This window comes from Numenius arquata, chromosome 2 (genome assembly GCF_964106895.1).
Source record: "Numenius arquata chromosome 2, bNumArq3.hap1.1, whole genome shotgun sequence".
NCBI lineage: Eukaryota > Metazoa > Chordata > Aves > Charadriiformes > Scolopacidae > Numenius > Numenius arquata.
In genome coordinates, this window is record NC_133577.1 from 77450859 (window position 1) to 77478544 (window position 27686).

The 27686-nt window shown below is 39.4% G+C and overlaps 1 protein-coding gene across 2 annotated transcripts; it reads right to left on the reverse strand.

Annotated features, from left to right (window-relative positions):
• Nucleotides 1-1074: 1074 nt before the first annotated feature.
• On the reverse strand, nucleotides 1075-27684 carry ST13 (ST13 Hsp70 interacting protein). Of its 2 annotated transcripts, none has more exons than XM_074162380.1 (12): nucleotides 27463-27684; nucleotides 22274-22331; nucleotides 20931-21000; nucleotides 20749-20819; nucleotides 20166-20232; nucleotides 19508-19592; nucleotides 17317-17427; nucleotides 15630-15732; nucleotides 12189-12305; nucleotides 10506-10569; nucleotides 9205-9305; nucleotides 1075-5541 (listed from the first exon to the last, which is right to left on the reverse strand). In XM_074162380.1, exons 1-12 carry the CDS (start codon nucleotides 27570-27572, stop codon nucleotides 5413-5415), a joined length of 1086 nt encoding a protein of 361 aa, XP_074018481.1. In that variant the 5' UTR covers nucleotides 27573-27684; the 3' UTR covers nucleotides 1075-5412. The 2 variants fall into 2 exon arrangements, with proteins under 2 accessions (XP_074018481.1, XP_074018489.1); XM_074162388.1 differs by having other exon boundaries at nucleotides 1085-5541; nucleotides 9205-9316; nucleotides 10505-10569; nucleotides 20931-20976; nucleotides 27463-27572.
• Between the last annotated feature and the right edge of the window lie 2 nt (nucleotides 27685-27686).

Sequence of the window (27686 nt, forward strand, 5' to 3'; positions counted from 1 at the left end):
GTTTGGTTTTTGCAGGCACTTCATAAATGGTTAACATCAGTTCTAAATGCACATTTTTGTGGTCTTCTACTTTTGGGGGTTTTTTTGTGGTTTGTTTTTTTTTTTTTTTTTTTTGTTGTTTTTTTTCTAAAAAGGCTATTAACTCATTCTGGTTTTGTTTTATTTCTTTTGGTTTGAAAAGTTTTCACACCAGAAACTAAAGAAAAAGTATCACAGATTACAAAATGGGTTCTGTAAATAAATTTTTCTCAAGCATTTTTCTTTATTGTGGGGTAACACAAAAAAGCTAGCACAGATCTTTAGAACAGTTGTGTTCATTTTTCCTTATAAACTGTTTGTGATAAACCATTTTTTTAGCTCTTTTTTTTTTTAAATCTGAAATCAGAAAGCACAGGTGGAATTCGGTGCTTTCCTTTGCCAGATGAGATCTAGACACAAGTGGCTGAGCCTCAGCGTAAATTTTCTCTAATGAGAAGCAGCAGATCAGCCACTTTGTTCTTAATATAATACCTTGATATTTTTCCATCTAATTCTGTTGACTTCTTAGTAACCTATACCTCCAGCCTATTTTAAAAGGTAATTGTATTAAACACTGCACTAGTTGTTAGGTGACTGCTCTGATCTTCTGCTATGACACGTTTCTTTCTGAAATGCAAGATCCAAACTAACTAATTTCTAGAAGCTCTTACCCTCCAAAGTGAGAACATTAGTTTTAGAAAACTAAAGGTTTCAATAATGGAATTCCCTTTTCTATTAACAGATTTAGACCTCACCTCCTTGTTATTTATAGTTCACAAATAAATACCTTTTCTTTTGGAATACCATTGTTCTATACACATTATGCTTACCATCTGACTGCTTTAGCTGTTGTACTTCAGGAAGAAAGTGTAAGATAAACTGCTACCCCCAGTCCTCTAATCTTTCACATTTAATTTATTTACACCTTGTAGCAACTTGTATTCCTTGTAGCCACTGAAATGTTCGTACATTAAAAAAATCGTGGGTTTAGTAAATGTGCGCAACAACAGAAGTGCCTGTTTGTTACCCACTTACTTTACAAAAAGAGTCGTATCACATTCTGGAAATACATTTATTTATTGTCAAGATCTAAAGCTTGTCTGAGACCATCCATCTAGAATATACATTTCAAAAGCGTATTTGTACATCAAAGACAGGTACAATAATAACACTTTGTTAGCAAAATTACAAGTTAACATCTTGATTTGGTTAGTCATCAAGATTCAGATTTACAAGAAAGTCCTCAGTATTTACATTCAATAGGACCTCCAGTCAGTGGGGGTGAAGGAAAGTTTGTCTCACACAAAGTTCCTGTTTGTGAGGACCACGCCAGGAGAATGTGACTTACCTAAGCTCTGATTCACAAGGTGATCAACTATTTGTAGCCCAAAGTCACCTGAATCTTTTTGTTGCTCCATGGCACAGATCCAGCAACCGCCACCTGACCTGCTTCATCTTTCTTTGTCACATTAAAACTGTCCCTGCTTCCCCTGTATTTGCATTTGCTTGTATAACTACTGACCTCCTATGACTTGTCCTGTAGCACTCAATGTAGCAGTCTCTGCATCCAGTTGGAAGTTGCCATTTTTACTCCATATCAGCGCTTTGGTAATTCAGAATTCCTTTTCTGCAATGCTGCCCTCACTCCATCATGTATGAAGTAAGTTTGAGACCCACCTCTACAAGGCTCTGATCCTGCTGGAAGATGCCAGTCTACTTCCGTTCCGATGCTAACCACTATTAGACTACCCTGCCGCCAAAGAAAGGAAACAACCCTCTAGTCTCTACCCCTATTCCAACAACCCGCTTGCCCTACAACCCTGAAAGCATTGCAGCATCCCTCAGCCTAGATGCCCCATGGGATTTCAGAGGGGCTCCAAACACTTCCAGGCAGAAGTATGCCACCATCCACAGGAAGGTACATGCCAAAGCTGACCTGGCTCCAGCTCACCCTGGCTAGGTCCACAGCCTCCCATGCCTTTGGGTGAAGGATTCTGCTCAGACAGCAGTTGCTACAAGCTCCCATAACAATATTGTTTGCTCTTATGTCTCACAGAAGAGTGATGTACGAACATATACGAGAGTGTGGCTTGTACAAGATTTGTGCAAAGGTCCTGAAAGTAACAAACACGGAGAACAAAGTGGCATTTAAAGACAGGTATTTTAAACTACATATGCTACTGCTGGGCACTTGCAATAAGCTGTTTCTATGACACGCTTTTACCCTTACAGGACTTTTTAATATTCATTTATTGACGCCTCCTGCCTCTGGCCTATCACTGCTCTGCCCAGTCTCGTCCCACCTGCCTTCATCCAACTTTGAGACAGTTGGGCTCCTGCCCATCTGATCATTGCCTTCCAACAAAGACAAACCAAGCCACTTTGACAAATGGCTTCTATTCATAGCCGAACACTGAAGTGAGAGAAATTTTCAAAAAAATTCTGCTAAAGGCACCAAGCCTTGCATTCTCCGCAATAGGGCTCACTGTGAAGTAGTACAGTCTGGAAGCAGCATCTGACCTGACATTTACTTTCCTTTGGGGCAGCAAGTGAACCACAGAGGACAGATAAATCATTCAGACTCAGGCACACAATAACAAAGCTTTGACCCTCTACTACCAGTCAGCTGCAGGTGTATCATCACGCTCTCTGGGAGACCAGGTCTTCTAATCCCTGGCAGTGGATTGGCCAAACAGTGCAGTACACCACCTGCTTCACAAGGCAGAAACGCACACCTGAAGCTGGGTCAGCACCTCAGATGCCGCGCTGTGCTGGCTCAACCATTCATACACGCTGGCAGCTTTTAAAAGTCAAATAGTCAGCCGAGTTGACTACTGACACTGTACTAATAAGAGCCATCCCTCCTCTGTGCTGCAAGAGAAGCAACTAACCTGAAGGAACTGCCAGTAAACGCTGGAGCAAGCACTGAAACTACGAACTTCCTCATATACCTGCTTACATCCCACATTTGGAACTTATCATTGTTGCTCATCTCCTGGGCAGTTAACTTTCTGCACCTGCACTTCTGTTCAAACCAGTTTAGCTGCTTACATGTCCACATGCCAACCTGGGGAACTGAGATGAGGTCCAGGCATCTCCCCAATTATGGATAACATTAAAAACAAGAAACCTGCACGCCAAGGGAGTCATGGGATGTGCATTCCCAAAGGATCACAAGAATTCAGCTAGATTGCTAATGCTAACACCAAAACTAGGGGAGTTTTTTCTTGAGTCATTCAGCTCTGAATAAAGGCAGCTGATGTGTAAGCAAGCAGGACACAGATATGACCATTTCTACTAGCTAGCAGTAACTTCCTACTTTTGACTAGTCAGGGATAGACAGACACAAACGGCTAAGAGGGAGTAACAGGAAACCATAGGGAATAAATTGAAGATATTTTAAGTCATGCACCAGCTTGAATGAAGAAGTCGAGTTTCAGCCTTTACTGAGGGGTGACCTACTTCCAGCATCTCCTTCTTAGAAACAGGAGATGAAGAGTATTGACCAAAAGCCAGGCACACTGCAACACTCAATCATAACTTGAGATCATCTGGTTGTGAAGAACAAGCCCTTAAGCATTTAGTTCCAATTTAAATCACAAGTTATATATACAGTTTAATTGAAGCACTTTCACATTCAATTTAAGCAAAACAGGTTTTATCAGAAAGTTACACAAACCCAAAAAGCTTTATTTTTCAAAACCATATTTTATTTTTAAAGGCTAAGAGAAGTATTCAGAACTATATTTCTTCAGCAAAAAAGATTCACATTTTGTTCTGCAGGGTCATTAGTATGAGAAAAAGCATTTGGGGATTTATTTTTTGCAACTGTTGTTGAGTTCCTACACCAATCCAGACTTATTAAACAACGGTAATATCAATTATGGCTTAAGATACAGAATTACAGAAGAGTAACACAAATGTTGAGACTCAAGTGATGAACAGGTAACTATGGTCATTTTTCCACAGAAAGATAATGTTTTAGCTAAGACAAACAGAAGCAACAACTGTCTTTATTGGTAGTCAAATCAACTAAACATCATCAGCACAGACACTGCTTCAAGGGTACCCATGCTGTTAATCCCCAAGTGTTAGAAGAATGTTCTGTCTGCTCCAATTCCTTCACCTTTTCCTCTGTATCCCAAGCCTCAAAACCATGGAAGTATGAAACCATGACAACAGCTTTTTGTTTTGTTTTGGGGGTTTTGTTTGGGTTTTTTGTTTGTTTGTTTTATAAAGAAAACAATACAAGAAAAGATGGAAGACTACAGTATGCAGTGAAGAAAGAGTCATCACCTCTAAAGAGACAGCAGGACTTTGGCTAAGAAATTTTAATCAGTAAGCATGTAAGGACTCAAACAGACTCGGAACACAGAGCTGCAATTTTGCTGGGTACTCTCCCCTTCACTGATTTATAACTCAGCATTTACATGTTCTGGATGGCTTGCATTCAGTAGGACAGAGGTAGTGATGGGAACAAGATTCCTTCCCTAAAGTTTCCAAATAGATGAAACCTGGTAAGCATGGCCCCAAGGAAGGGCGAGTGCAACCAGTGGAGGACCTGCCAACTGGGAAAGGACAAGAGCACAAGCACACACAATAAGCTGCTCTCCCATACCCAGACTGATAAATAAAATGTTACGTAAAGGTGCTGGACAAAAATTGAGCAAGTAACAAAACCTGTGGCCTCTGCAATATATACTTCATGCCAGGTTGTGCAAAGGATAGGACTGTACCTTTGCTGCACAGTTGTGGTGATCAAAGTATTACGTTACTTATAGTACTGCCAGAAGTTCCAGTGTGTAACTAGCTAGCATAATTATACTGATAATTTTAAGAGCTGTAAAAAGTCAGTAACCCATTTAAAAAAAAAAAAAAAAAAAAGACTTTTATTTGCAGACAATTCCCTTATCCAGTTAATTCTTCAGACTTGTCCCACCTTTGCTATTTGTGACTAGGCCAACTTTTCTGTCCTAAGGGGATTAAGACAGACTTCAACTGTTAAAGTTCCTTCCTTTTTGCTCACCGAGATTTAAAAAAAAAAAAAAAAAAGTAAATCCAAAATAACTCAACAGCAGGTTTTTATCTTCCACTCCTGGAATATCCCGATTTCTTACAGGAGCGTTCAAAGGAAACTGTCTGTAATACTTATAATAAAAGGTTGCAACTCTTGGACAAGGAGGGGTGGTTGAACTAGGTCATCTGAATATAATTTGGGTGCTATAAACCGATCACTGAATAAAGTCAACACTTGGGGCTAGAGAGCAGTTCTCCTTTGAACACCCCGTTTCTCTTCTTAAGAAGATCAGAGGTACAATGGTTTGTTTTATTGCAACACTGGCTAGCCAAATCCAATCCTTCCCATTCAGATATTATTTTTAAGAACCAGGGATTTTATGGTTTACTGCCAAATTTGGCAGACAATTTACTGATGAGATTCATGACCTTGGGATTGTTCTGGTACTTGGACATATTTGCTGGGTTCTGGGCAACATCTTGGAATGCAACCATAACTTCTGGATCCTGCAGAATAAAAAGCAAAATAATTAGGGCATTAGGTCTACAAAAGTTAGTGGTTATGTGGTTCCAACATTAATCTAGTCTTCCTCAGCTTTTCACATGACAAGAGTAGATTAGAGTTTTGGGCAAGAGGTCTCTAAAGAGAACTCAATGACAGTGCATGGTATTAACACTGCATCAGTAAACACCGGAGTCATTACTGAACTTGTTACAGTAATAGCACAATGTGTGAGAAAGGGGTTAAGATTTCTTTTTCCCCAAACCAGGTGCCAAACACAGCTATACCTACTAGATTATTTCTATTCAGGCATCTTCAAATGCATTTTGAAGGATGCAGGAGCTCTATGTGTGTAGCATGCACAATAGGATAACCCTCCTCTGAGCAATAGCTGCTACTCATCCCTTTCACCTGTTCCTTCTAGCAGCAGAAACTTTAATCTGCTGGACTGTGAGCAAATGATGTGGCAATGTTTGGCTTTGAAAAATGCATCTAATTCTCAGTAATTCCCCATCTCCTCTGAGAAATCACAAATGACATTGAACCTTGTTATCTCAGCATCACACTGTTACAGTTAATAAATACATTCACATATACATTAAAGTCAGTGGTCAAAAGAATACCAACTTCGTCTTCTCTATTTAGTATGAGAAGCATTAATACTCTTTTTTCTCTATTTCTTGTACACCTTTGGCTTCCATTAAACTAGAATTGGTTTAACTCATTTTACATGTGCATGTTTTAAACAGTGCTCTTCAATAAATCTGTATAGCCTGATTTTACATCTCAGCCTGGAAAAAGGTTTCCATTGTAAGCAACTTCTGCAAAGATTCAAGTTTTCTTTAATCCAATAAACTGCTTGCACTTTAGCTACGTCCAATACAAATCATCTGCATCAGCTGTAATTTCTTTTGCTGTTCTTTCTAGCACATTTAAGTAGTTTCACTGAAACACACAATCTTCCCTAGATTTCTAGCCCACTGCTACTGCAGATGTATTCTTTGGAAACCATCAAAAACCAACTGGTGTTCTCAGAGCTGTCTGTGCTACAGTAACACCACCCTGTATCTATTCTACCATCAGACACAGAGAAAGGCTGTTTATCAAGCCTGACCCAAAATTGCATTTAGTAGGCGTGGACTCCACTGAAATCACCCACATGGTTCAGTCACATTTTATACATGTTGGGAACAAAGAGTCAAGTCTTATCTTTTGTCAGAAGAATTTACAAGTGTTTTGTCCCCCTTGCAAAAGGGAATCTGCAAAGTCCACTAAAAACAGGATGCTAACATTCAGAAAACAGACACTAGATACATTTTCTCCACTTTACAGGATTCCTATGCAAAGAAAAAAAGACAACTTTCACAACCTCCAATTTCTTGAATTTCCGATTTCAAAACAGGGCATGACTACAAAGATTGTGTCGTGCTGTTAAATCTTTGTTCTGGATTCACACACAGAAAATACAAAGCTGAATAAGCTTAGTCACTGGTTTGTGTCAAAGCACACCTAAATGAATGTTAAATTTCCAATTTTATGCTACGTGTTTTACAGTCCTATAAATTCACAGCATGTAAAATATTCTGTACTTGTGCAACTCCCCAGAAGCCCTAAATGTTAGACTATGTTTATAAACATGTTTAACACATCCAGGGTCTCACATCAATGAGCAGTATTATCTGAACAAAGTTTAAGACTGAAGATACCAACATTTGCATAGGGAAATATTTAGTACATAAAGTAGAATGGGACCATTGTGTAAACATCATTAGTGAAACAATCCGTTTTCTAACACTGTAGTTGTTAGTTGCAGAAGAATGAAAAATACTAAGGAAAAAAAGTTACCACTATTCTTTTTTCTAACTTAACATTTTGGTGGAAGTCTGGGTCTAACGTACAACTACATGTCAAATAAGGAATTCATAGGTTCATCTTACACATCACTTCTTTTGAAAAGAACTTCTATTTGACCCATGACAGCTCTCCAAAACACAAATGTCATGTTGTGTTCACAGAAAGCAGTTGCACATGCAAGATTGGAAGTACTACAGAACCCTCCAGCCAAAATAGTAAAATAAGAAAAACATGCACAAATTTCAGCCAGTTCTTCTGAAGACTAAAAAGCTTAAGAGCAAATAAGCTAAAATAACATACATTAGAAGTCACTGCAAAGAGTCACAGATACTACCGTTAAGCTATGAAAAGAAAGGCAACAGAAGTTTTGCCACTTTGAGTCTTTTAAGCATAAAAGACTAGTATCAGCCACAATTGGAAAAAAAGAAAGAAGGAAATATCCCGAAGACAAATCAGACTTTTCCGTAACTCCCCAGATAACCTATGTAATAGCTGCCAGCTACCATGATCCGACAACATATTCCATAGCCGCACTGAGCGGAAGCCGAGCAGTAGAAACTCTAGTCTGAAGACATAAGTAGAAACTCTTTTTAAGACTAGGGTTTACGCTGCTAATTCAGACAGGACCAGAACACATTCAGAACACGTTAAGAAAAGAAGGCAGTACAAACATAGGTGAAATGCTGAATAGATCATAGATGTAAAGTTTGCACAAAGAGGTCAGCAAAAGACTCAAGGCTTTGCTGACAGGTTCTACATGTTCAAGCGTGCCGGCATTATCAGAAAACACTGTCAACACATTCTTGCAACAGAGTCCTACAATATGTTGGGGCGTATATAAACGGCATGCAATGGAGTCTTCTTAAAGGGATGTGGCAAGTGCTTAATATTTAGCTGCGCCTCAAAGCTCTGTTTTCAGCAACTCCAATTTCAAACTCCTGTATTAAAGCATAAATTATCCAGGTAATGTATACAACTACAAATCACAAGGGGTTTTTTTTGGATGGTTTGGATTCAAGTCAACATGGCAGCCTAAGTAAAGGTGTTTCTAAACAACAGACACCATTAAGGGAACCCATAAACTTTTGTATGGCAAGTGATACCTTTTTTGTGATATCAGGGCATACCAAATAAAGGTCCTTTGTGATGCTTTTATTTAGATTGGGATCATAGCTGTTCGATGAGCTGAGACCAACACCACATGATCCACAGCAATCCAGAAAAAGTAACAAGACACTAGATTATATTAGTACGTAAATATAACTATACGGCTCAAGATTTTTCCTAGCCCACCTGCCCCTAAAACTGATGTTGTCAGATATATGTTCTATTTAATCTGATGGAGTATTTTTCTTGTGTAAAAGATGACATTGAGCAATTAATTAATTGAGCAATTAATCAACCCCACTGGAGAAGTAAGCTTTTTGAACATTAATTTGGGAAGTGCCAGATATAGAAGTATTCTGATACTACTTTGCCTCTGGTAAAAACCAAACACTTAATCCCCTGAAGAGAAAAGCAATTCTCATCTCAGTATTATTGTAATATATTGTGTTGCAACAATACTAACAATCATTTTTTTTTGTTTATGCATAATTATCTTGCCACAATCTGTGTGTATTCAAAAAAGGAGCAAGTGTGGAAAAAGACCATTTAGGAGACTCAGAAGAGATGAAGAAGTCTATATAACACTTAGTTTTGTCTACCAAGGGTGGGCAGTATGGGGAGGGGCCACATCGTTCTTCCATCCCTTAGCTCATAGGCACTGTTCTTCCCGTTCAGAACACTTAGCTTTGATTTTAACAGATACTCACCTGCATGGCTGCGAGGACTTCTGGATCACTGAGAATCTCATTGAGACCTGGCATACCTGCCATTCCTGGCATACCTCCAGGCATAGCCCCAGGAAATCCACCTGCAAACCCAAGACAAGAAGAATGTATGATGAAAAACATTTAATTCATCTATACAGGACGCTCACAGAGAGACTAAGATGTAATTCCTTTGCCACACTTCTAAAGCCATGTCTTCCATAAGGCTACAGCTGCTCCACTGAACGGAAAGCAGGATCTTCACCTTCTCTTTCCATGAAGACCTACATCTTACTTCATCCACATTTTTAACTCGGTTGAATAGGAGGTTTGTAATGAGCGTCAGGTTCTAGCACCTTGTACACAGATGCAGTTATTTTTTGGTTAACTTAAATCGAGTAGTTATCAAGCCCAGGAACATAAAGAGTTTGAATGCCTGGGGGTGAACGATTCAGGGAAAAAGCAGATCAGTAGTAGCACTTCCCAGGCACATTCCACATTTGATAGGAACTTTAGGTTTGAAAAAGTTGTACCACCAAAGAAAAACCAAAAATATCCTTGAAGCAAAATGCTTGAGGTCTGTTTTTGAATCCTTAATCAGCAACTACTCCAGCTGTGCTGAGCAGGGTAGATATGGTCTCTCTGGTTCCCCTGACAAGCTGATCTGGTTGGAGCATGCACACAGCCCACCTCAGCTATATCTCAATCTTCAAGAGCATTAGTACTCTCTCTTGTTTGTCCTCAATTTATTTTATCCAAAATAACATGGAAAGCCAAATTTTCAAGGAACTGTTAAAGGACAGCTTTTCTATAAGGTAAAATACACCACCTACCACCTCCTTTGAAAAAAACTACTCTGTTCAACAATAGCTTACAACCAACACAGATTTCCCTAATAGTCAACCAATTTTTCAGCTTTAGAACTATTGTTCTTAAGCAGAATGGGTCCAAGGCACCCTGGGTAATTTAGAAAACATTTTTATCCTAGTTTTTCAGCATGTTATTAAGCAAGTACTGTACCTTTCTTTTCTTCTCAGATCTAAATCTTTTCATTGTTATCCGTCATCATTTGCTGTCTTCCCTCTACCTGCTACCCAGCATCAATTCTCTTTAAGAGAAAGAATCCCATCCCTCTTCCCACTAGCAAAGTTACTTATAGACAAGTTCTACACTTCATAAAATATTTTTTGCTCTGTTTTAAGAACAAATGCTATAAAAACTGTGGTTATAATACTCCACACGGAAACATATAAACCTCCAACAGTCATCTCTACCTCAAGTATTGGTGCTTTAAAATAAAATACCTGGGAAGCCACCTGGGAAGCCACCAAACTGAGCTCCTCCCGCCTGTCGTCTTGCTTCTTCCTCCTGCAGATGAAAGCACATCATTCCACACAAAGCAATGGAACTACAGCATGTTTTCTACCACTCAACTGGTTTTCAGAAGGAAAAAAACAGCTGGGACCGTTTCAGGCAGGTAGGCTATCGCAATAAACAAACAAAGCATTCTACTAGGTACAAAACCACAAACAAGAAACAGCAATGTCTGCTCTTGCTTTAGTATGTTTTTGCAGACAAGTTACACAGAGTATGTTTTTACTCAGTATGAACTGTGTGATTTAAGCCAACATGCTTAAGAGTACGCAAGTTATCTGACACTCCTGAAAGCAGGGAACTTGTATCCTTGGAATAAATGCAGGGCAGTTTCCTATAGGAAAAGTGATATTTTAACAGCTGACACTAATCTAAGTCATGGCATGTCCCAACATCTTGCTAACGAATTGTTTGACGTGCTAAAAGACAGCAGTGGCTCCCTAATTCTACACTTTACAGTAAGGCATATGATGACAACTACAATGGTTCATAGGACTCAAACATTCAACAGTTTGGGCTCAGGGGTGTTCTTGTTTTCCAGTATGAACACAAATAATAAGCTTCAAGCTACACTTTTTTCCAAAAAAATTAAATACAGAAACTTAATGGTTATTTTAACTATGTGCTCTTCCAGTGGTTGCCCCTCTCTCTATTCTTTTGAAACAGTTGACATGGAGCAAGCAAAAGCACAAGAAGAAAAAAGCATTCAGCCTATACAACAATTTACCTCTGGTCAGCTTTGAATTCATAACCTCAGGCAGTCAAGTTGTTTGTATCTGCTGCAACACCCTGCATCTTTATAATGAATGCAAGAGCCTCTGTACATACTTCTCGTACCCTTTTCTCTGCTTTACCAAGTTTTTGTTGCATCTCTCTAGAACTATCTGTACTCAATTTGCTTTTCCATGTTTTCACTTCTGCGTCCAAAGCATATACTGTTTGGTGCATCGTGATACTCAAAAGAGCTGAATCCAAGTATTGGCTCTATTTACACATTAACATCTAATTTAGATTTAGTGAGAACAAAAGTATACAAACACAACAAGCAAACTAGGAAGCCTGTGACAAGACTCAAGAGCAGTCCATGTACAAAACAGTATGATTGGACTTGACGATCTTAAAGGCCTTTTCCAACCTCAACGATTCTGTGGTTCGTTTTTAGCTCCTCAACTTACACTTTTAGAATTAACTCCCACCCCCAACATCATTAAAATATATGAGTAAAGCATGAAGAAAAAGCAAGCAAACTGTCAGAAAGTGAGGAAGAGAAGCAAAGTATTATTTAAATTAAAACCTCCCACCTCGGGAGACGTAAGTACTTGAAGTGAAAACTGTTCTCGCACAGTACAGTCATACAATAAGTGACGTCTTGAAATACAGGATTAGTAGAGATTCCAGACCCCGTTCTTGTCACAAGCAATAAAAGCGGATGCACTACTACCCTGCTTTCTCCAGATGTCATTATTGGTCAGGTAACCAAGACAGAAATCAACTCTCTAAAATTTAATTCCAAGACTTAAAAATGAAAGTAATTCTTCTCTACAATTCGTTTTAAGCAAAATAACTACAATGCTCTCCAAATTATTAAGAATTATTAAAGCCTAAGTATTCACCCTTTGTGCTCTCTCATGCTCCTCCCGTGCCTTCTTCACTCTTTCCATTCTTTCCTTGATTTCCTTTTCTTCACGCTTCCGCTCATATTTTCGGCGATGTTCGGCAATTTTCTGAGCCTGTTACAGTAGGAGACCAAGATTTCATATACATTTCTAGCATACCACACATGTTTCAATACAAAATACATGTAAGCATAACCATCTGCTTCTACCCGTTTATAAAAATAAAATTTGACTTCACATCCTTAAAGCCCTTTTGTTTTAGGAGTCATTTCCTACTTCCTCTCTATGGCAGTTACTCATGCCTACTAAGCCCTAACTGGATTCACCAGAACATGCACTCTAGGATTTTTTTTTTTTTTGCTATAGGGCTCTGGGACTTGCACCACAGTTAGAACTTAAACACACTATCATTCCACATCCCTTCATGCTTTTATGCCAAAATATTAATTTCTCCAGGGCTAAAACCAGCAACTGCCCAGGAAAGGGAATCTTTACTGGCACAGCAACAGGAAGTATAATTCCCCCTGCATACAGACGCACTTTAGGTAGTGCTACTGCTGTTCCAGATGCTTTTGCAGCATATACAACTAGACATAAGCAATCAAAGAATACCTGAACCAAACCAAGAAAGGGCTCGTGGGCAGAAAGTTTCCTTCCTATTATTGGCTTTTTCTCAAGACTATCACATCTACAGCCCCAGCAGAAGAGAGCAGTTAACAATAAACTCCCCAAGGCTCCTCATTCAGGGCTCATTTACCAATAGAACACTTAACTGTAGTGCTGCTTTCCTGAAACCAGAATGTATCCTTATAAAGCACTGCAAAAAGTGGTTCATGATTTTAAAAATTGTGTATGATGGCCACCCCGTAACACTTCTCTAACTAAAAAATATAGCAAAATCAAGGTTCAAGAACAGAGATACTACTACTAAAAGGGACACTCTTCTTTCAGACCACTCTTTAAACAAAGAAATGATTTTATAAGGAGTGAAGAGTTGATATAACTTATTTTAGCTAGGAAATATTCATTCCATGCCATATCATTCTTGAAATACATCTACGAGAGAAAGCACACTGCAGGCACCAGGACTGACTTTTATTGAAGGCAGTAGGAGTTGGCAGAACCTTATGTTATGGCCATTAAGTAATTCATTAAGAGAGAGAGAAGTTTTTTGGTTTTTTTAATGAAACATAAGAGTTACCAAAGTTTTGACTTTCATTGTTTCTAAGCATTTCTCAAAATGAGCTAAGCATTTCTGTAATTTAACTCAGACTTTTGGCTGAAAGTGCTACAAACTAAAAAGTGCTAGGAAAGCTGGAAGTGAATAAATTAGGTGAATGTATCATCTTCACTTATTAAAGATAAAAAAAAATCACCCATGATCATCCATTTTTCCTTGAGCTACATAAACAAATCCCTCACAGTTAGCAACTACACACCAATGTATCACAGAGATACTCTGCTGTTTCTGTGCATGGGCAGATTAACTGCGAAATAAAAGGTTCCCCCTGAGTCAAGCATTAAGTACATGTTTTATAAAAAAGGTTTAGACCTAAGACCTAATTAGATTTACCACAGATCAATAGTCTCCAACACAGAAGACGAAGAGATTCTAAGATGGTTTAAATTTCTGTTTTGCTGGAGACAGTGTCTTTTACAAAGGTGTGGTAGTAAAACAGAAAGCTGAAGTTATTAGACACAGGAATGTTGATGCCTGTGGTGGATTAAACTTGGCTGGCTGCCAGATGCTAAGCCACTCTTTCATTTGCCCTCCTCAACAGGACAGGGAGAAGCTTCTGGCTTGAGATAAAGACAGGGAGCTCACTCATCCACTACCATCATGGGCAAAACAGACTCAACATGGAGAAGATTAATTTAATTTATTGCCCACTAAAAACAGAGGAGGATAATAAGAAACAAACATAAAAATAAAACCACCTTCCCTCCACTCCCTTTCTTCCCTAAGCTCAACTTCACTCCTTTTTTTCCCCCTACTCTTCTACCTCCTTCCCAAACCAAAATGGTGCAGGGTGATGAGGGCTGTGGTCAGTCAGTAACACTGCACCTCTGCCACTCCCTCCTCACACTTTTTTCCTGCTCCAGCGTGAGGTCTCTCCCACAGGATACAGTCCTTCACAACCTACTCAAATACGGGTCCTTCCCACAAGCTGCAGTTCTTTAAGAACTGCTCCAGTGTGCATCCTCTTTGCAGGGTAAGGTCTTTAAGCAACAGACTGTTCCAGCGTGGGTCCTCCATGGGCTACAGCTCCTGACAGAAAAACAGCTTCTGCATGGGCTTCTCTTCATGGGCCACAGTTTCTGCCAGGAGCCTGCTCCACTGTGGACTCTCCAAAGGCTGCAGCTTCCTTCAGAGCATATCCACTTGCCCTGGCATAGGGTCCTTCACGGGCTGCAGGTTGGTTATCTCCTCAATTGTGGACCTCCATGGGCTCAAGGGGGACAGCCTGCTTAACCATGGTCTTCTGCATGGGCTGCAGAGGAATCTCTGCTCCTTTGCTTGGCACACCTCCTCCCCTTCCTTCTTCACTGATCTTAGTGTCTGCAGGATGGCTTCTCTCACTTTTTTTTTTTATTTTACTCCCCTCTCTCACAGCTGTTGCACTACTGTTTTTAACATTTTCTTAAATATGGTATCACAGAAGAACCACCGGTGTCACTGAGTGGCTCAGCTTTGGCCAGCAGGTCTGGGTTGCAGCCAGCAGGAACTGGTTCCATCTGATATATGGACAGTCCTATGTCCCTTCTTTCAAGAGGCCAGTCCTACAGTCTCCACCTCCTCCCAGCCTTGCCACTTAAACACTATATAATGCAACAGCTGTAATCCGCAGTCTATCAACCACTTTAAAGGAACGTGCAAAACAGATGAAAGAGAAAGCCTGCTATCAACAGTCCTACATTTTTTGCACAAAAATTCTTGCTTAGAAGAATGCTGGGGTCAACCACTTCAGAAAAGCTGAAAACTAGTCTTACAGAGATTATGCTGCCCTCATGGGGTAGACTAATGAAAGTACAAATCACAGCAAAGTGCTTCCTTTGTAAACACGTTTAGGATGAAGCTTTGATCAATTCAGACACGTTTTGAAGAAACTCCATTATCACAGCACTCTCTTGCTCTTCTGAATGTTTCAGTCTAGATTCTAAAATGCCTGGCAAACTTCAATTACTTTAGATTCTTCTGAAGATTTTAGAAAAGGAGTATTATTCCATAGTTCAGTTATATGCCCAGCCCCAGAGACTCAATTTCTCTACACGCAGCCATAAACAGCTGTGATTGAAGACAAAAGTATTTATAAACTCAGTCTGAAGTGTAAGATGAAACCTGAACACATTCCCCCAAGACAATGCATACTGGAAGAATTTGAAGGCAGCAATGTCATTCAAATAGAGGATGAACCTCCATCATGCCTCCTCACTTACTCTTGGTTGCACCTCCTTCAGCATGGCGCTAGCATCTTCATCATAATCCAGTTTACAAGCTAGTGCAAGATCATGAGCAGCCTCCTCCCAGTGACCCAAAAGTCTGAAATTCAGAAGACACCAACACTCAGAAAGAAAAAAAGCAAACTGAACTCTTACAGTTCTTCAAAATATTTACAACCATGCAGCATTCAGTATTTTTACCTGCAGCTATATGTACTTACAGAAGTTTCAAGTTTAATAATCATGGTATTTTCTGTAACCTGGGCACTACAATACCATTAGATGATGCTTGCTTCATACCCTTACAATAACTTTTGCTTTAAGTAACAATTAGGGAAAAACCCCTCAGTCAGCTATTGTCATTGCTTGCTATGATCAAGAAGGATAAAACAGGGAGAAGTTAACCCACCTAAGCACATGAAGCAGCATAATAAAAATACTCTGCACCACTGGGTACATGGTCAGTGTAAAACTACACATTCAGTGTTCTGTACAAGTCTACACCACTGCTACCTCAAGCTTAAGCGGACCTTCTTTACCCAGCACTCAAATATTCCACGTAACTGGAGGCACCATGTCTTAGTTGAAAAGGTCATTATAAGCTACTGTGCATAATTCTTAACTATTCATTTATACAAACTCTTGAAAATTTAAGCAAATGGTGGTATTCCTAAATGGTCAAAGCACTTCTGCTCACAGAGGCGTTAATCCAAACTATGCACCAGTCTTCTCTCTCTTAGGCTCCATGGCATTTATTAAAATTGTAGACATTAACAAACTACTCTTTTTTAAGACTGTTTAAAATGCTTTTTTCTTGGGTCAGTTCTATTAGCATTTACTCCTTCCATTTTTTATTTATATTTTTAAACAGATGGTAAGAAGCACAGAAGCATAGAATCATCCAGGCTGGAAGAGACCCTTGGGATCATCGAGTCCAACCATCTACCCTACACTACAAAGTTCTTCCCTATATCATATCCCCCAACACCACATCTAAACGGCTCTTAAACACATCCAGGGATGGTGACTCAACCACCTCCCTGGGCAGCCTATTCCAATGCCCGACCAATCACTGTATTATTTTTTTTGGTTGATTTATTGTCATTTTCAAAAAAAAAAAAAAAAGGTTTAACTATAGCTGGGGGAGGATGCACGCTGGCCTAATGCCATTTTAAAGAATTACACCATTTGCTTAGTACCACTCTCCAATCGCGACAAATAATAACTAGAGAGTTTAATTTACTATGTAAAAGAGCCCTAGGATCTAGGAATATGGGTAGCAGAGAAATGTTTAAGAAATATAGGTTAGTAAATAACAAGTGAACTCAGTGAAAACAGAAGACCTCCAAATAAATAAATCCTACTGTTCCAGAACTCATGATCTTTAGCAAATTATTAGAAAATGCTATTCAGAACAGCAGTAAGGTATTAGAAGATACGTTTAAAAAAAAAGGTAAAAGAAGACAGCGTCAGAAGGACTACTCATAAATTGCCATCAATAAATCACCAGCATCCTTTCTTTCCTGTGAGCCATACACTCAGCACAATGGTTTCTAGGCTCATGGCTACTGCTCTCAGGTACAAGACAGACAGTTCAGAGACAGAGAGGAGGAGAGAATGCATAAACAAAACTGTTCTCCACACCTAATTAAAGAAAATATCAATTACAGGTGCATTTCATTACCTGTGCGCTTTCCCCCTCCATTTGTAGGTCTGTGCCGAGTCAGGATTAATCTTGATGGCTCTGTCACAATCTCTAATGGCAGCATTTGGCTTCTGTAGTTTCACAAAAACACTGTGGGAACAAGAAGGTTTATTGTACATATTTAAATACCAAGTTACTAACTTAAGCTGGAAATATTTTTGGATGACTAACAGGCGATCTAGTGAGATAATACACTTGAAGAGCTGAGTTAAAAAAGATTTCGTAGTGATAATGAAGTCACTGAAATTTAGTTCCCAACCCCCCCATCATTGCAGGTGAATCATAAGCAAGAAGCAAAAGCAATTCATTGTTCAGACTCAAGCCTTGCCAGCAATAATAACTTTTGTGCTAAAGGAAAGGATATATAAATGCAAAGGACAGTTCAATTCCATGTGTTTGGAGTCTATAGCCAATGGCAACTAGCAATTTGAACAAAACAACAATAATAAAGACTATGTAATATGGCATACATATTAAAACAGTAAGACAAAGAAAGCACGAGTCATCATGCAAGCTACAAGGATCAACAGCTAGAATCATCAAGAACTATACAAGAAAATAGGAGATGAGTCCACTAAAATGAAAAGACCAAAACACAAACCCAGAAATTAGTCCCAATACCTCATCAGTTAAGTAAAATAACTGCAAATTTTACAATACACAAGCACATCAGATTAACTTGCAGGGCAGTACTTTAGAAGGTATAGACATTTCAAATGAAAAACCTCTGAAGAAAACACTAAAAACATCAGACATTCCTGAATTGACAGAAGTATTTGATATTCAAGATACTCTAAGTCAGAACTTTCGTCCTTTTATAACTACATGAAAACAATTTATCAGCGGATTGCCTGTAAGTAACTTTAAGTTATCTTTAAGGGGCTTTAAGTAATCATTAAGGCTTGTTATAAAGCAAACACAAAGTTACATTCTCTTCTAGAATCAAACAGGTGGACAATGCATCAGGAAACTGTCTCCAAGCTACACCTCACCAATGAGGGACATTCCAATGCGGCTGGCTGCGCAAAACTCCTGGTTTCCCAAATGCACAACCCCTCCAGAACTAAAACTGAAGTCTACCAGAGGTGGATTATTCACAGCACTTGATCAGTGCTGCTGTTACACTGCAGGTTTTACAATATCCTAATACACTGTTTGCTTATTTCTACGACAGACCACATTGAGGTTTGAACTTCTCCTAACACTCTGGTTTTCATTGTTAATCCCAGTCCTGAGAAGATATGGCACTATAAGAGGTTTAAAAAAATACTACTATAATGGCAACAGCGCATTAAGGTACACAAGTGGTGTTCCATGCAAAAACTTTCATATGGGGAGGAAAAAACAGCAAAGCATGTCCCAGTTAAGACGTACTAGGATGCAACAGTTAAAGGACACTATTAATCACATGAAAGTAATCAAAAATTGAACATTTTTTTTGAATTATACCTTGCTATGGAAAATATCCACTAAGCTATCAAACCATCCAGGGTTAGTGATTTTCTTGTGTGTGTGTAGAAGGGAAAAAAAAAAAAAATAGTATCTGTGGGAACTTCTGCAGCTTGTACTTGCCTAGCCTTCCTCAAGAATTAGGAAGATGAATATGTTTGTACATTACGAAGTTAGGGCAACCACACATCAAATCTGACAATGTTCCCAACGCGTTATCTGCAGTCTGGTAGATGCAATTAGCAGTAAGGTGGGTATGAAAAGATTGAGGAATAGGTGTGGCCTGTTCAAACGTAGGACTGTTGAACCTGAGACTGTAGTCTACTTCACAGTGAATGAATTAATTTAGCAGGTACAACAGGGAGAGAATTCACATAATCCACAATTAACTTTGCATCTAAACAGGACATGATTTTCATTGTGTTAATCCCAGAATAACCTTCAGTTTTACAAGTGTTTGCTATCCAGCATTATTCTAACTCAACATACGAAAAGGCATTATTTGGAACATCATTCTGTTACTTACTCAATTATCAATATTCTGTATATAGCTGCTTCAGCAAATCTGATTAATCACATTTCAGAGAAAATGCATGAAGTGTACTTTTTCCTTCATGAGGTTTAAATTTACCTAGATCCTTACATTGCCATTCTATTTAGGTTCCTTAATGAAAATAACAGAACAGGCAGAAACAGAAATCACTAATTTATAATGACTCACCTTGCCCTCTTGGCATACAAAATGGCCAAACAAGGATTCAGCTTGATAGCATCTGTGAACAAGTCGACAGCCTTCTGAAGATCACCTAAATATGAATATCAGTAAAGTTTCAAATCATTACACAATGAAATCACATTCAAATTGCCAGACCTGCCTAACAGGGTGTGACGTCTTTAGGCACTTCTTAAATGGAACATTATGAACAAAGGAAAATCAATTTCTCCCTCTTGTGATGTTACTGAAGGTTAAATTCCAAAGTTAATTCTGGAGGGGAGGAGAGATTTTTCCCAGTTAAATTTCTACATTTAACTTTGTATGCAATCAAATAGGAAGTCACATCTTTATTACACAGCTTTTCACTGCATTAAGACAAACCACTAGAGACACTAATCATAGTATGTAGGGAAGTACTATAATGAGCAATTTGTAATTAAGATGCTGCAGTACCTCATTTCACCCATCCTGTGCAAAACCATAGCTACACTGGGAAAACAGCACTTAAAGAAACTTTCGTCTTCTAGATAGTTTTGGATATCCAACAGGAAGTAGGTTCTCTTCCTTGAAAGCATTCAAATTGTCCAAGATATTTACTTCCTTTTTTTAAAAGGAGAACCAAACCTAAGGTCCTTGAACATGTATTAAAAAACAGATTTATGACCTTCACTTAGAGCATTTATTGCTTCGATCTTCTTCTCATTAGCTTGATCCATCATTTCTTCAGTTACCTAAGAAAATAAAGAAAATAAAAATCACATACAAACCCCAAAAACTGTAGTGTCCAGGCCAGAATTACTATGCTAAGACAGCACAGAAGAAGGGAGGTCCTGTTTTCTGATTCCAGGATCTTGTTTTTAATTTGCATTGAAATCCTAATTTAAAAAACCCAAAATACAAACAACTTTGCTTTCAGACATTAGCCACCATTATTTTACCTTTTGAGCATTTGCTAGCTAAGTTGAATAATAGCATATTTCCACATATCTAGTTTTCGTGGGTGTTTTGATAATTTTTTTTGGTATTTTCTGACCTGATCTTCCTCACTGAACTTTTTGATGGACTCTAATCTTGAACAAGAAAAGACTGTGGTTTTAAGTTTTCTTCTTAGGAGAAAAAGAGCCAAAGCAACTGCTGCCTACCTGACTAACATGGTACTCATCTCCCCTCAGCTGCTATCCTTGACCACACTCAAAACCTCTCCCTATCTTTCCTACTGCCACAGACAATGAAAATATTGTCCTTACCTCCACATTTTCATCTCCCATTTCCTGAGGGTCATCATTGTCTGGTTCAATCACTCCCTCATTGTCAATTTCTGGGGGAAAAACAAAAAGCAAGATTAAGCTCCATCTACAAACAAGAGAGAGGATTTCCAGAATCATGTTCAAATTGGTGAAATGTGATAGAAGTCATCTATTTTCCACACCTAAGTCGCTCTCTTCACTTTCTGGTTCAGGTGATTTAACTGGCTCCTCTGGCTGTTCCTCTGCTTTGCCCTGAAACAGAAATGTATTTGTAAGCACACATTATTTCTGACTGATATTCTACTCCCACTCTAATAAATAACAATGCATCAGAAAATCCAAAATTAATCGTCAAAGCATCAGACTGCTCTACAGCTAAACTGTTTTATTTTTAAGATACAAATCTCCTTTTTCCTCCTCTCAAATTAAGTCTATCAGGCATGCAAATAATTCAGAGCCCAAATTTTGACACATGATCTTCTATTATTGCTAAAACCCATCCTTCAAATTGTATAATTGAATAATCAAAACCAAATAATCTAGATAATACCCAATTCAGAACGAGTTTTGCAATTAATACTAACCAATCCTTCCTATCTTCCTGCCTTCCCTCACACATTCTCTGCATCAAAAATTCTCTCAATTTAGTACTATTTAGCCAGGGTCCCTTAGCAGTAAACAATAAGCTGGTATCAATGATCAAAATATTGTTTGCAATTGCCAAGGTCAGAGATCTTTGCCACTTACACGTACTTAGAATGTTTTTTCAAATGTTTTATCATCTTCCAACTACAGTACTAATTTCCCCTGAATCCCATAACTTAGGATGTCCTGTTTTATCACAGACTTAAGCTGCTTGTCTGCATATTCAGTGTCACAGACCATACTTGCTACGTACACACAATCCCTCCATACAGTTGTAACTAGCCAGTAATTCCAGCATCCACTGTCTTGTTAAATAAAAAAAATTTTAAAAATTTCTACTTTTTCTAAAAGAATTTCAGGCTTGGCAAAATCCCTCTACAAATATCTATAAACCAAATCTATTATGTCCTTTAAAACAAATGAACAAAATACGAGGAAAAACTCTTCAACAATACTGTCTTAAAAAGTTGCTAATTCAACTGTTCACTTCATTACCTACCATGCTCACTAATATTTCTTCTCATGCACAGATTATAATTTAATCCACTGATGACTACAGAAGAGGTGTATAAACAATGAGAACATAAAAAAAAAAGTAAATTAAGACTTTGTTTGGCATTTGCATTGCCCAGAACATCAGGCATTCAGGATTAGGGAAATGGAGCATGATAACGCTTGAAATAAATTAGGAAACCATCTGTAACGAGTCATCTACAACATGCAATGGGCTTCAGACTGAACTCTCCCACTCACTTACCCTAGCATACTGACCTACCCTATTTAAGTGAAAATAGACAGCAATTTTTTTCCCTCCTCCTGCTCAGTATTTTTTGCAGAGAGTCCAAATGTTAGTTTTTATGATAAATTCTTCATATCTCACCTTACTTGTCTCCTCTGTGGATGCACTGGCTGGAGCAGGCGGTATTGTGCCTCCCATACTTTTCAGTAAAATAGAGAAGAGAAAAAAAAAAACAGTAAGATTATCAAAAGTGTGACGTGTTTTATTAATTCAAATTCTGCTGATAATCTCAGCTTTCTGTTGCGACACAAAACATGATGATCCAATTCACTGTAAAACCAGCAAATAAAAAGCAAACATGCACCACGCTTTTCTTAGTGTAACGCAATGCCCACTGTGTCTGTTGGCTCTTTCACCTAGAACCCCACTGTCATTTGTACTTACGCACATCATCCACCCACCCTGTCTCATAAGGAAAAGCTGCCTCCTTGGCTGAAATTTTCTCCTTAAAATGTAACTTATGTTTTAAGTCAAAGCTAAGTTGTATTATTACAGATACTACTAAAATTACAATTATTTTTGGAACAGAGATCTAACAAGTTAGGAAAACCCTAATGGCCTAAAATGCTTATGCAATTAAAAAATTGCTGCCTAGACAACAATTTCATTTCTCTTATGTATTTCAATATTCATGTCTTTCCTTAGCTACAAGTTAAGAAGCCTTCTCTGTATAGACAGCATTCTTTCAGTATAGAATAAACTTCTATATTATATCGACTTTGGGTAGCAGCCAGAAATAAGCATAGGCTGAATTCTCCAGCTGTTTCATATAACATCTAATCATGCCTAATGGCAAGCTGCCACAAGGACTACCATTCCCATCCATCCTCTGCCTGGCATTCCCATCTCCTGATAGTTTTCAATTGCTCTGGCCATACACGCTCCGAAGGGATAAAAGCATTTCTATCAACTCAGCAGGCTTGACCAACTCCCTGAGGCCCCACTCAACTGTTAAGACGTGATGCAAGGGAGAGGAGAAGGAACCAGGCCAACAGGAATGGGCAGGAGGAACTGGAAGGGTGCAGGACTATCTGCTTTCAGGAATTAGTGCAACATAAAACTATATCCTAAGGATAAAATCCTACAGCTTAAGTCAGACTGCTTCAGTCCCATTCTCCCTTCTTTTCTCCCTCCTGTCACCAGCACCACCTCACACTCAGGCCCCAAAGTAGCTGAAAACAAACCTGGATGGGGCAGGACAGGATGGAGACAGGGATGAATTGGGGGGAGAGGGTAGAAGAGGGAAAAGGAGGTGGCAGGAGTGACAGATTCTGGCACAAGGACCTGCAGAAAAAGGCAAGCAAACAGCACTACACTACCTCCAGTCTACAAGGATAAACTGTCAAGATAAAATACCACAAGTTCCAAAAACTGGCATCTTCTGAAGCCATTGCAAAAATCTAAATGTGTCCCTGGAATGTTGACATTACTTAATCTAAGTTACACTGCAAGAACTAAACAACTGCAGTCTGATAAACTGTTACAGAGCAAGGCAAAACACACAGCACTTGTAGTAACTGTTCCTCCTAAATTTTTACCCTTGTAGGCTGACAATAGGGCACATAATTCTTTACCAGTCTGTAAAAAAGAAATCAAGGGTTTTCTCCAGGACCATAGGGACTGTCTAGGGAAGCCTTGGAACTTCTCATCTTCTGCACAAAGGAAATCACAAATTCTGAAGCATTTTAGTAGTGCTAATAGCTAATATCCACGGTTACACAACACGAACAAGCTAAGATCCATCTAATGCTTGCTAGCAACACTTTTTTCTTTTTTTCCTTTTTCTTTTTTTAAACAGTAAGACTCTTACAAAGCCTGGCTTACTGGAAGAAGACTAAGAACCCTCTAACTCAAAAAGGTCAATAACGTTCCCAGCTTCCAATCACGTATTTAAGAACAGCTCAAGCTAAAAAAACAAACAAACAAACAAAAAAACAAAACCAAAAAACCCACGCAGGAATCAAATTCTTGAGCAATTCCAAATTATCAGCCTCAAGACCAGCCGGTTTTAATCTGACACCTTGAATCATCTCGAGACCAAAACAACTTGGTCAGTCTCTTCTGCCCTCTTCACATCCCCCCCTAAAACTTTTCAGGCTCAGAACAGTTTATGATATACGTTTAACTAACACATAGGCAGGCTTTACAACAGGCTATTTTATGGACTGCCAAGGCTAAACAGTTTCACTCCCAGTCCTTGAAAATGTTTTTACTATCCAGTTATTCTCCATCAAATCTAGTTACAGTCCCAGAACAATTCAAAAGCAAGTCACTCTAAAATCCCTTAAACCAGTATTTGATTACAACGATAAAAAGCACAGCAAGGATATATGCAAATTTTGCAACGTATTTAACCTAACAGTATACAGATATATGAGACAGTCTTAAAGGCAAAGGCAGAAACTGAGCTGTATAAATAGCATACACGCAACAACAACAATAAAAAAGATTTTAAATTAAACCTTTGTGCTAAAACAGAGTTGTGCAATTCCAGTAACAACTCTTGGGAGCTGTCAGGGCTCCACTGCAGCAATGACTGCATCACCCATCACAGTGATGAGAAATGCTTCTTGTTGGAAGAACCACAACTGTTATTTCTGCATCCACTTTCATCACTGACAGCAAAATTATCTTTAGAGAGAAACTGGATTACCAAGAATTCAAAAGGGTCAAATTCTATTTGAACAAAACAACAAAAGAGGCAAAAAGCCCTGTTCATCAATTTGGGTTTCTGTGCTTTACTTTTAAGGACTGCTATTGTTTCTTCGCTCAATTGCAGGTTTTTGAAACATGTTGGCTTTTAATGACTCATTTCATAACAATTCGTGTCAAAATATTTGTATTTTATGCAATTATGAAAAAGCAGGCATGACTAAAAAGGAATGTCAAACACTTTCCAAACACACCAGTGTATGCTTATATGATTTCTATACAGAGACCATCTATGTAGAAATTAAATACAGGTTAAATAAAGGTGAGAAGACAACAAGTACATGAAAACAGGAAAGACAATGCTTCTGATGCAACATTAACAGCAAGTCAGAAATAAAACATCTCATTCTGGCTCGATGAGCACGTAGCACCATTTAAGTTAGAATCATTAACTTTAACAAAACAGCAAATCAACACTCAGAATTTTAGTTGAAAAATTTATTGATGGATTTCAGTGTAATTTAGTCATTATTCTCTAATCACTTGCAACATTACCTTGGGGACTAAACCTATGTCTTTTACATTAATACAGGTAAGCCTGACTGAGATACCAGACTCATTGAGATTATTTCCACCTCAAGCCAGGCCATGTTAAGTTTCAAGCAGTTTCCAAAGAATGAGCAGACCCTATAAATGCACTAAATAGTCCTACTGCAAACAGCACTATTAAGAAACAGAAGAGGGGAACCCACCAGGCTTCCAGTTTGACATGGAAAGTAATTTGTCTACCACTCCAAATATCCAATAACTTACTCAAGTATTTAGCTCAAATACGTGAAGAAAACCAGAAAACTTAAAGAGAGCTACAGGAGGTTCTACTTTGAAATATTTTTTTAACTTCTGAGATAAAGATATCCAGTGAAGATCTTACATGGAAAAAAACATTCCACAGTTCAAAACCTAATTTTTATACTTATAATACAAGCATCCCCCTATTAACCAAATATAAACTCTAAAAATTAACCTGGAAGTTAGAGCCCCCCTCCCCCCCCCCTTAACATGGAGAAAGTTAGAAGTCAGGTGATCACCTTTCCATTCCCTAATGCTTTCTCTGGCCAAAAGAAGCCAGCGTTGTTCCTCTCCCTCCCAAAATACTCTGTTTACACCTTCAGAATTACGCAACAGAATAATGGATGTAACCTAGGGTGAGGCATTGAAGTCTTTTGCACATTAGCAAAAGGAAGTAAAGACCTGCAGTAGGATAGAAAAGATATGCATCTCACTCCTAGGGATATGTGAAGCTACTGTCAGTACTGCAAAACCAAGCTTAGTTAAATAGGATTGGTTTTACAACCACGCTGACATTCAGATACATAAAGAAGTTTAGACGTCCCTGTAAAAAGAAAAGAAGTAGTTCATTGTAGCCATTTTCATTATATGGCATACTGTGACATGCCAGTATTTACTTATATATACACGCACACAAAACCCCACTAGTTTTTGAACTAATTAGCTGTAATGAGTTGTAATCTGCTAATTAATACAGCAGAAAGTACTGTTAAAGTACTTTCAGATTAAAATTTAAAGCAAATTTTCTAAAATAAATCCCAGTTTGTCACTAGATATGAAATTTTTAACTTCCCCTTTCACAAAACGTGTATCCCAGAGGACTTAGTTCTCACTTCTGAGCCCTTTCGTGAGGGCTGTAGCTATGAAAGCCAAGCAGAGGTACCCCAGCAGAATACAGCAACATGGGGGTTCTCTGCCAGCAGCAAAGGACCTCAGCCCTTCCAAGCTGAGGATGTTTTATTATATGCTTGTATCATATGTTTTTATACCGAGAAGCATCTGCTGTGACAGGCCACGCGTGCACAGAAGACGACGTGCAGCGTAAACAGCAGATGCTTTAAGTGCCTCACAGGGGAGCAAGATTTCAGCTCCTCGGATACCTAAAACTTAAAAGGGGGAAAACAAAACACATTTCGGGCCAGGAACTCTTCCGCGTGTTGAACTGTCAGGTATTTTACGCTTTTGGGTACCAGGATGGGAGTCCACGCCACTCACCTCCCCACAAACTGGGCTCCGTTTTCAGACAGGCTAGCCAACTCTGCTGCATAATTGCGAGAATTAGCTCGGGTAAGTAATTGCTCTGGGGCTTTCCAGCCTGGAAAGCCGAGCCACTGAGATGGCCGGGGGGGGGGGGGGGGGGGGGGGGGAGAGGTGGGGCAGGGTTTTGCAACGGGAATAGCCAGAGTTTAAAAAAACAACACAAAACAAAACAACAAAACAATAACAAATCTTTTTAACGCTCCAGCCGTAACCGCACCGCGCCCCGGGCGGGAAAAGAAGGAGGAGCAGGTGGAGAAGAAGAGAAGGATTGAAGGCGGCCGCGCACCGGAGCCGCTCCCCGCCTAACACTCGTCAAACAGGACCGCACCGGACCCGACCGCCCCCCACCTCCTTCCCGGCCACGCGGCGGGACCGCGCGCCGACACGTGCCGCCGCCCTTCCCCCCCCCCCCCTCCGCGTCCCGCGCGCAGACCACCCCTCCCCTTCCCCTCACCGCCGCCTCCCCTCACGGCCACCTCAACGGGCGGCAGCGCGGCCCGGCGACCGACCTCTCCACCCACTCGCGGAGAAAGGCCAGCTCCTCGGTGTGCAGCAGGCCCGGGTTCTGCTTGCAGAGCCTGACGAAGGCCCGCAGCTCGCTCAGCTTGCGGGCGTCCATGGCGGAGGAGCGGCAGCAGCAGAAGGGGAGTGAGGAGGCGGAGACGGCGACCGAATCCCGCTCGCTTCCCTGCCCAACCGCCGCGCGGCGCCGTGGAAGCTTCCAGCCGGCCCC

Coding starts and splice junctions, on each gene's coding strand:
- ST13 (XM_074162380.1), bottom strand. CDS start 27,572: ATGGACGCCCGCAAGCTGAGCGAGCTGCGGGCCTTCGTCAGGCTCTGC. Junction 10,570..12,188: donor AGCATGAGAGAGCACAAAGG/GTGAATACTTAG, acceptor TTTCATCTGCAG/GAGGAAGAAGCAAGACGACA. Junction 5,542..9,204: donor AAGTCCTCGCAGCCATGCAG/GTGAGTATCTGT, acceptor TTTATTCTGCAG/GATCCAGAAGTTATGGTTGC.